The sequence below is a fragment of the Myripristis murdjan genome, chromosome 14 (assembly GCF_902150065.1).
Source record: "Myripristis murdjan chromosome 14, fMyrMur1.1, whole genome shotgun sequence".
In the NCBI taxonomy this organism is placed as follows: domain Eukaryota; kingdom Metazoa; phylum Chordata; class Actinopteri; order Holocentriformes; family Holocentridae; genus Myripristis; species Myripristis murdjan.
The window spans coordinates 35,436,847-35,446,423 of record NC_043993.1 but is presented as its reverse complement, the minus strand read 5'-3'; the positions used below and the strand labels follow the sequence as shown (position 1 = coordinate 35,446,423).

Below are 9,577 nucleotides of genomic sequence, written 5' to 3'. Positions count from 1 at the left end.
GATCCAGTTTCAATTTGACCATTTTTATTTTTACTTCTGTTTAATGTCCTATAATCCATAATGTGGGAAAACGACAGATGGGTAGCAAATGAAAGGAAAAGCAGTGTAAAGCGTCGTAGCGAGGTGCCGGGCCTGAACAGCTTCATGCTCCGTGGATCAGACTCTGCAGGTCTGTGGAGCTTGACTCTCCTCTGTGGCTCCTCGCTGGTGGATCGAGCTGCCAGACCCTCTCAGGCTTTAAGAGGAGGCTAAAAACCCAGATCTTCAGGGAACACCTGCTCACCCGATGGACTGTGTAATACAAAAAAAAAAAAAAAAAAGATCTGCCTCTGCTTTCTTCCTTCCTCTATGCACTATTTTTTTGTTTTAGTGGCTTCTTTAGCGATACTTCCCAGCTTTCCTTTTGTTTCCTCCAGCAGACTGTAACATAAAACAGTCAAATATAGTCTTTAATATTAAATAGGGACATACTAATTTTACTAACCCAGATTAGGGACTGAGGCCCTCTTTGATTTGTGTCCGGCTTAAGAAACTCAGGTGTGTCTTCTGTCTTTTCTACCTGGAGATTTAGAGTCTCAGCCTTGATTTAAAAAAAAAAAAAAACACACACACACTAAGCAATGTGGTTTGTATGGAAGTGTAATGCATTCATTTGGAGAAAAAAAATCTGCCTGCTGTCTCTGAATTTATGAGATAATTATCTCAATTAAATTTATGAATAATTGAGATAATTATTATTTTGGTTTGGAGAATTCTGAACAGAGTTTATATAATCAGCTAATATAATAGCTGCTGTACCTGTAGCTTGGGGAAAAAACATTAATAATGCAGGAAGAGAACTTTGCTGCACTTTTTACTGCTTTCAGCTCGTCACTGAATTTTTTTCAGTGTGAATTCGACTGCAGCAACAGAATAGAGGCCTTTATTGTCATTGTGTGCATACAATGAAATAGCAGATTCTGCTGTTCATGTTTTTTTTTTTTTAAAGTTTACTTTTTCAATTGGCCTGAGATCATTTTTATTTATTTATTTATTTATTTTATTTTTATTTATTATTATCTCAAAATAAATTGTAGTAATTATTCATTCTAATTATTTTCTTAATTAAAAAAAGTTTTTCTTTCCAGGAAAACCTTAAATAAAACCTGAAATATATTCTTGTAATATTAAATATGGACATCCAGTAATTTTTTTCCTTTTCTCAGTGCCAGTGCCAGTTTAGGTATAATCCTTCAAAATTTTGGCTAATTTTGTGGAAGCTTTCTTGTAATGTAATTTTAACTAGATTTTTAACTGTTTTTTTTTTTTTTTTTCCCCTGTCTGTCTGGCCTTTTCCCTGTAATTCTTACTACCGTTTTTGCAAATTTGGGGCAGTTATTTCAGAATTCTGACATAATTTGCAATAATTATAAAAATTTGGAATAAATTTGTGGTACTCTTCCTTTACTTTGATCTTAAATATACAGTAATTAGAAAAGAAATCAAGTGAATTTGCTGAGGTTTCTAAGGGCTCGGGGCCAGTTGAGGCCTTTCTCCAGGAAATCCACACCTCTGAGAAAATTATCTTGTTAATTCAGAAAAATGGCAGATTTTTTTTCTGATGAAAATTCAGATTTCACACAGAATTAGCTCAGTAATGCAGTGTGACAGGGCGCTTTGTGGATTCTAGTCCAGTAATTTTAGGCCAAAATTGGGGTCAACCTAGGACAAATTGCAAGAGAAGCAAACTCAACTGATTTTGTATCCTCAGTTTGTCCTGAGTGAGGGAAAAAAGTTCCAAGAAATCCTATTTGTGGAAAGTTTTGAAAATCACCTATTTGTGACCACATATTACCAAAAAACACTGTTTTTAACACACAGGGGAAACGGGTTCAACATTTTACTTTCAGATATCACTATAAAAATTCACAAGTTGATCACACACACAAAGATAAGAAAAAAAATCAATTACAAGTTCTTTGAATTATTCTGTTTATACATGCATATCACACATTATCTGATTTGATATGCGCTAATAAGGAATATAAGGAATAAATGCCAGAAGAGACATTTAAACAGTGAATTAAAAGGTTACTATATATATCGTAACCTTTTAATTTACTGTTATATAGTAACCTTTTAATTCAAGGTTACTATATAAACAGTGTTTTTTGGTAATATGTGGTCATAAATAGGTGATTTTCAAAACTTTCCACCAATGGGATTCCTTGGGACTTTTTTTCCCTCACTCAGGACAAACTGAGGATACAAAATCAGTTGAGTTTGCTTCTCTTGCAATTTGTCCTAGGTTTTTTCATAAAATGACTGGGCTATTCAGGGGGTGTGAGGTGAGCTGAGGGTTTTTTGTTTAGATTTGTTTGACAAACTGGAGCAAAACATTCTCCGGACGCCAGAGGGCAGCAGCGCTTTTCTGCCTCTGTAACCCGCCGAGAAGAAGAGTTGGCCCGGAAGTGGATGTGGTGTCGGGTCAGGCACGTTTTCCCCGTGCTGCATGTTGTGGTGATGGTGGTCGGAGTGATGGCCGGAGGGAAGATGAAGCTCCCAGCTGAGGCGGCGGAGTCGGGACGTCCCACCGGCGTCCTGCAGCGGAACCGGCAGTTCCTGGACTTCTTCTGGGACCTGGCCAAGCCCGAGCAGGAGACGCGGCTGGCGGCCGTGGAGCAGCTCATCCGGTACCTGGAGCACAGCGACCAGGTGAGCGGCGTCCACACTCAGGTCCTCTGTCTGTCCTGTACCTGTCCTGTCCGTCCCGCACCTGTCCTGTCTGTCCCGCACCCTGCAGCAGCGGGTCCGGGCTGACCGGACTGACTGCAGCCTCAGACGGGACGTCCCGCAGGAGAGAGGCCTCGGCTGGCACTGACAGGGCAAACCCAGATCCCACAGGTCTGAACCCAAAGCGCGAGCCAGGTGCGGGTTTCCATCCCGACCAGACGCTCCAGCAGGTGAGTCTGTGCTCAGCTCACCTGCAGGCAGAGACTCACCTGGAGGAGCGTCTGGTCGGGATGGAGACCCGCACATGGCTCCAGTCCGACTCCTGCGGGATCTGAGCAAACTCACTTTACCTCTTCTCTCTGTCTCTTCTCAAATCATTATATATTTAAGATCAAATTAATAGAAAAGTCCCACAAAATTTTTCCAAATAAAAAACAAACAAACAATAAAAATAAAAACAAACAGTAAAATGACCAGAAAACTTAGCAAAAAAAAAAAAAAAAAATCACAGGAAAATGGCCATAAAATTTGCACCAAAATAATTATTGAAATTATATATTTAAAATTACAAAAAAAGTTGAAATCACCACATTACCGACAAAAGTTGAAATATATATATATATGTATTTCTATTTTATTTTATTGTATTTTTAGAGCAGCTTAGCTCACCTAAACGTGTGTTTTTCTGTCTAAAATGAGGCCACAGTATTGACTCAGGGTCAGCATGGAAATATAAAAATCATCCAAAAAAATAAAAAAGGGATTTGCACCTGAAACGGTGTTTTCCAGCAGAGCCTCAGAGCTCCATGCACAACAGCCCATCATCATCATCATCATCATCATCATCATCATCATCACGCCTCTTACTGAGTGAGTGTTTCCACGGATTGTGTTTCCTGTCCTGTCTCCTCCACGATCTGAACGACCCACCATCTTTGAATTTTTAGACATGACCAGAGAGTTTAGGATATTATTTTGAGTCTGTATCGCCCGCTCCTGCCTCAGCACTAGGGGGCGCTGCGGCGTCTTTACTCTGTGTGTGAGTGCCCTGTGCGTGCAGCAGGGGGCGTCTGTCTGGAGGCGAGTCCAGCTGGGCCGCGGCTCTCGGTACGTGACCCGGTGTGTGATCTCTCTCTCTCTCTGTGTGTGTGTGTGTGTGTGTGTGTGTGTGTGTGTGTGTGTGTGTGTGTGTGTGTGTCGCAGGCGGACGAGCTGGAGTACACCCTGAAGAGGCTGCTGGAGGGCCTGGCTCACACCCGGGAGGCGGCGCGGCCCGGGTTCAGCCTGGCTCTGGGACAGGTGAGGCGTCCCGAGAGGGGCTTCTCTTTCCCTTCGGGCAGACGCGACATGACTTAAAGGGATAGTCCACCCATTTTGAAAAATACATTATTATTTCCCTCTCTAGTTGTTATGTTGTTGTGTGTCTCAGCGGCTCTTACCGGCCCACAGTATAAACCAAAAACCCTGAGATGCCCTGAGGTTAAGAACACCCCACACCAAAAAAAAACAACCCAAAAACAGAAGTTAAAAGGGGAAATTATGATTATATGAATAGAGAATCAAAACATTATATGGGCATTCAGAACTGTAATGCCGTTATTGTCCTGTTGTCATTTAAAATGCAAGATATATCAAATATTTGAAACTCATGTATGCACATAAAGTGTTTCCTTTACTTTGGAAATGACCAAGGATATAACCCAAGCTTTTATTTTATTTTATTTTATTTTTAGAAAAACTTTGAGTGCGTTTTGCCTGTTGCAACACGAGGCTGTGATTTTTGGGTGAAATGAGTTTTTGTGTTTCAGCTCCTGAACAAGTTTGAGGACATCGCTCTGCAGACGATCCTGGACCGAATCAAGGAGAAGCACGATGTGAAGAAAGTGAAGAAGGTGAAGAGATGAGACGTTTCCTCCTCGTCGGCCCTGAAGCAGCTTTACGTTCGTGATCGATGACTGTAAAATATCTTGTCTTGTGTTTTTTTTTTTCCAGAAACTCGTCAGAAACGCTCTGTTTGGGAACTTCTTTGGTGTCCTGGCGCTTCATCAGTCCAGTCGCCTCTCCAAAGTACGACCTTTCTCTGCTTTACATTCGCCTGCATCTGTTACCGCTTTATTGTTGTTGTTGTTGTTTTTTTTAAACTATATTAATATAATTTACTTGGCTGGAGAGCAATCAGGGATGTTGAGGCAGTTATTTGCTTCCCACATTCATTACTCAGATGAATATATTTGCATCTCTTTTTTCAATCTCTTTTCTTTTTTTCCAATTTGTTGTTTCAAGAGTCGGACAAAAAAATAAATAGAATCAATAAATCCAATCACAATCCAAGTTCCCTTCACATGAATCTTGGCTAAAACAGAGAGGCCAAGCAAACCGGGCGCAAATCCAACAGACGAGTCCAAATATGTAGAAAAGTGGAGACACTCCAAAACTAGAGAAGGACAGATTTTCTAGAGAAAATTTGCTAAAGGGTGAAACAGTCGACAGCTGTGGTGTTTTAAGCAGAACTTGATGTAATTGAAGCAGTATTTGAAATCGCTGAAGTGAATAAAGCAGGACTCGAGCGGCTGAATCAGCACAGTAGATGTCGCTGAGTAGTTTCATTAATTTGGATGGTTGTTCATTTATTTCTTAATGTTCTTAACCCAGATTAAGCTTTTTGCTCGTCCATGTGAGAGGAAAACAGCCACGTGTAGTCCTTGAACTCCAAACTGAATGAAGCAGGCAGAGGCTGGGAAACGCCATTTTGAGACACGAAGCTGAAAAATGGTTTTGCAGGATGCACAGTCACATACGTTTGGTTTGGGTTCACTTTGCACGCTCTTTTCAGACGGCTGGTTTGCACCGGTTTCAACAGGAAATACATTGAGTCAAGAAAGTAAGAGTCCAAAACTGAAGTGTGTTCTTGTGCATCCTTCAAAACAATGAATCAGCTTTACGTTGCAGCTTAAATGAAGTGGTAGCACGAACACAACAGCGGCCTGAGCAGCAGAAAGAGCAAAGCAAACTCAAGACCTACCTTTTTAGTATGGCTTTTAACTAAATTTTATTTTACTTAATTTTATTTATTTATTATTTTTAACCTTTTAGTCTGGTTCTTTACTAAATTATATTATTTTATTTTATTATTTATTTATTTTACCTTTTTAGTCTGGCCTTTAACTGAATTTTATTTTGTTTATTTATTTATTTATTTATTTATTCATTTTACCTTTTTAGACTGGTTTTTAATTGTATTTTATTTATTTTATTATTTATTTATTTAACCTTTTTAGACTGGTTTTTAATTGAATTTTATTTATTTGGTTATTTTTACCTTTTTAGTCTGGCCTTTAACTGAATTTTATTTATTTGATTACTTTTATTTTTTTGATATTTACTGAATTTTAATCTACACAGTCATCTTATATCTCTATGGTATCGATTATCTGCTCTCTGGTGTTTCCTCACTTCTTAATTCCTCAGTGTTTTTAAATTTGTGTGTGTGTGTGTGTGTGTGTGTGTGGGAGAGGGGGGATATCTCTCGTGTCTGCTGCTTTTGTGTGAAAAGTGCTCGATAAATAAAGTTTGATTGATTGATTGAAGAGGAACTCAACACCAAATCCCATGAGGCAGAAACCCTCAGGTGCACTGCCCCCTAGAGGTCAAAACGCTCAGGCCTGTTGCACCTCTGCCCACTGACGCTGTTTTTCTCCACCAACCCAGGAGCCTCAGGTCGTGTTGGAGTGCATCAAGCTCCTGCAGAGCCTCTCCCAGCACAGAGAGCACCTGAGGGACCTGCCCAGTAAGACCATCATGGACATCCTCACCGAGGTGACGCAGCTGCTCACCTGCTGGATTGATTTGTACTGTATTGATTGTTGATTGTGATCTGCTGCACTCATATGAAGTATGAGTTTGTGAACTGTCGCTTTACATTCAAGCACGAGGGCAGGGTTAAACGTGTTCTGTGATCTTCACTGTGCCACAGATCCCGGAGGAGGTGTTTGAGGAGGTGCTGCTGGGCGCCCTGCAGACGGACCTGGCCTCGGCCTTCAGCACGCCCGAGCAGCTGCAGCTCCTGCTGGTGGCGCTGCAGCGCTTTCCCCACACCCTCAAACCCAAGAAGCTCAAGAGTCTGCTGGGCTCCTCCACCATCATCAACACCGCAAACATCCCCAAGTAAGAGCAGCCGCACAGGCCTCGTTCAGACGGCCAGGCCACGCCCCTTTTATGTCAAATCCAGACTGAATCCAGATTTTAGAGCGTCGGGGTCAGACGTGGCAGCCTCGTCCAGCCGTGGTTCAGCTCTTAGTCCAGTAATTTTAGGCCAAAATTGGGGTCAACCTAGGACAAATTGCAAGAGAAGCAAACTCAACTGATTTTGTATCCTCAGTTTGTCCTGAGTGAGGGGGAAAAGTCCCAAGGAATCCCATTGGTGGAAAGTTTTGAAAATCACCTCTATATGACCATGTAATACCAAAAAACACTGTTTTCAACACACAGGGGAAAGGGGTTCAAAATTTTACTTTCAGATATCACTATAAAAATTCACAAGTTGATTACACACACAAAGACAAGAAAAAAAGTCAATTACAAGTTCTTTGAATTATTCTGTTTACACATGCATATCACACATTATCTGATTTGATATGCACTAATAAGGAATTTAAGGAATAAATTCCAGAAGAGACATTTAAACAGTGAATTAAAAGGGTATTTTATATATATATATATATATATATATATATATATGTATAGTAGGTTACTATATATATATAGTATATATAGTATATAGCCGAACACAGGAGCTCCGCTGGGATTAAACTCAGCGGCTCGCCAGGACTTTTTTGTCACTTCAGTTCTCGATTTGGGCGTCGTTTCCCTTTAATGATACAGGCAACATTATGGGCAGCATCTGAGCTGAGTTTTGAGCTAAGTGGATGTGTACCTGCATAATTTATTAGCTTTTTTGTTTGCTTGTGCTGTGAGTTTACGCCACACGTCACACAGTGCATCGTCAGAGCATCAACATCCTGTTCACTGTGCAGCTTCAGCAGCTAAAAAGAAAACAGCTGATTAATACTGTTTTGCTTGTTCTGTCAGTTTACATCACATGTTCACAACATGCATTGTACTGCATGTTAAGAGAAGCGTTTTTATTTTATTGCACTTAAATCTGCTGCTTTAAGTTTCCTATCAGAAATAAGAAATTGAGGATTGACACTTTAGCAAATATGTTTTTATCCTTTCGCTCTTTTCTGTCGTCAAGACTGCGTTCAGTCTTTTGCCCTCAATCAGTTCAAGCCTTTTGGAGGCCAGAACAAACCAAATAATAAATAATTTGTTCGTTCCTCCGGCTGATGAGTCGAGCGTGAGAAATGGGGCCTGTGCACGTCTCTCGTCGGCTCGAGCTCTCCTGTCTCCAAAAATAAACAGCAGGCAGACGAGGGGAAATCACAGCTGAGCCGCTCGGCCGCTCGCTCACCGGCCACACCACGGCCGAGTTTCTGCTCTGTGGGAAAGTCATGGACTAACTGTTGATGCTGCTGACTGGAGACGCCTCACCTGTTAGGAAGAAGCTGGCCGTTCTCTCACACACACACACACACACACACACACACACACACACACATTGTAGAGCCTCGCCATGTCATTTAGATTTACAGCTGTACTCCGAGTGTAAGAAACACACAGAACCTTGTCATCTGTTGCCAAAACATCAATGTCAGTTTAGGGCTGTTGTGATATAAGACCAGGGCTGTAACCAGGATGTTACAAATACTAAGGTTGATATTTGGTGGTCCCGGGGCAGTGGAGGCAGTGGAGTCTCCCCCAGGTCTGCTCTCCCTCTCTTTTCCCTGGGAGTCTGCTTCACTCTTTCCCTCTGCCTCCTTTTCTGTGTCTCTCTGCTGGTTGATGATGTGCTCTTACTTTTTCATCTCCTCTCTCTGCATCTTCAATATTTCTGCCTCCACCCTCTCCTCTTTGTGTTCTCTCGTCCTCTGTCTGTCCCTGTCTTTTAACCTCCTCCCCACGTGTCTCTCCTGCCAAATTGTAAGGAGGATAATGAAGTAAAATAAAATACACCTCCTTAATATCAAGTTTGAGACACATTTAAATAATTCGAATGCTAAATAATAAAAACTCAAATACAAACAGCACATGAGTAAAAGCAAAATTGAAGTTGTACAATGATACTATTACTCTTATAGTTGGTATGTTGCTAAATTTAGGCTTTATAAGTTCCATTATGGTTGTCAAAGAAAACCCCTGTGGTCATTACATCGTTCAAACTGGATGTTTAACATCAGTGTGCATATGAGACGAGGAGAGTCCTGTCCTGGGTGAGGAACAGTGGGCAGCGCTTGTCTTCTCACTCACCGCTTTTCTTTCTTCTTCTGCTCCTCTCATCCTCTTCTTGCCCTGTTTTTTTCCATAGGGGAGCAGGTTTGTGTCTGTCTCTTCATGTCTGTGAACAAACTAATAACCGAATGACTCAGTCAACGCGGGGTTACATGGCCGCTGTCCACACAGAGACCTATAGAACTATAAATATAACAGTGATGTAGAGCCGCAAGTGGTTTCCCACACAAAGTATATTTGCAGTCAGTTATATCATCTTCTTTCTTTCACTTGGAAAAAATGCCGAGGACATGACGTCGGTGTCCTCAGTGGTCGTTACGGCCATGTGTAAGACTAGATATCATCGTAATTGTAATTGTTGCCTTTTCCTAGTTGCTTTACAGTTAAGGGATGCATTTTTAAAGTCACTGGACTGTTGTAGCTGTGCTCTTATTGTTTGGGTCGAGAATTGGAGCAGAGTCAGAGGCCGTCTGTGTCTGACTGACCAGAGTTACATCAGTTCAGTTCAGTTCAGACG

The 9,577-nt window shown here is 41.3% G+C and overlaps 1 protein-coding gene across 1 annotated transcript in view; it reads left to right on the top strand.

Annotated features, from left to right (window-relative positions):
* The first annotated feature begins 2,434 nt into the window (after nucleotides 1–2,434).
* Nucleotides 2,435–9,577, top strand: part of mybbp1a (MYB binding protein (P160) 1a) — a 34,599-nt gene continuing 27,456 nt past the window's right edge. Inside the window, exons 1-6 of the mRNA XM_030069170.1 lie at nucleotides 2,435–2,694; nucleotides 3,916–4,011; nucleotides 4,521–4,604; nucleotides 4,705–4,779; nucleotides 6,421–6,528; nucleotides 6,686–6,876. Coding sequence (XP_029925030.1) covers nucleotides 2,455–2,694; nucleotides 3,916–4,011; nucleotides 4,521–4,604; nucleotides 4,705–4,779; nucleotides 6,421–6,528; nucleotides 6,686–6,876 — 794 coding nt within the window. The 5' untranslated portion in view covers nucleotides 2,435–2,454. The remainder of the gene's footprint in view (nucleotides 2,695–3,915; nucleotides 4,012–4,520; nucleotides 4,605–4,704; nucleotides 4,780–6,420; nucleotides 6,529–6,685; nucleotides 6,877–9,577) is intronic.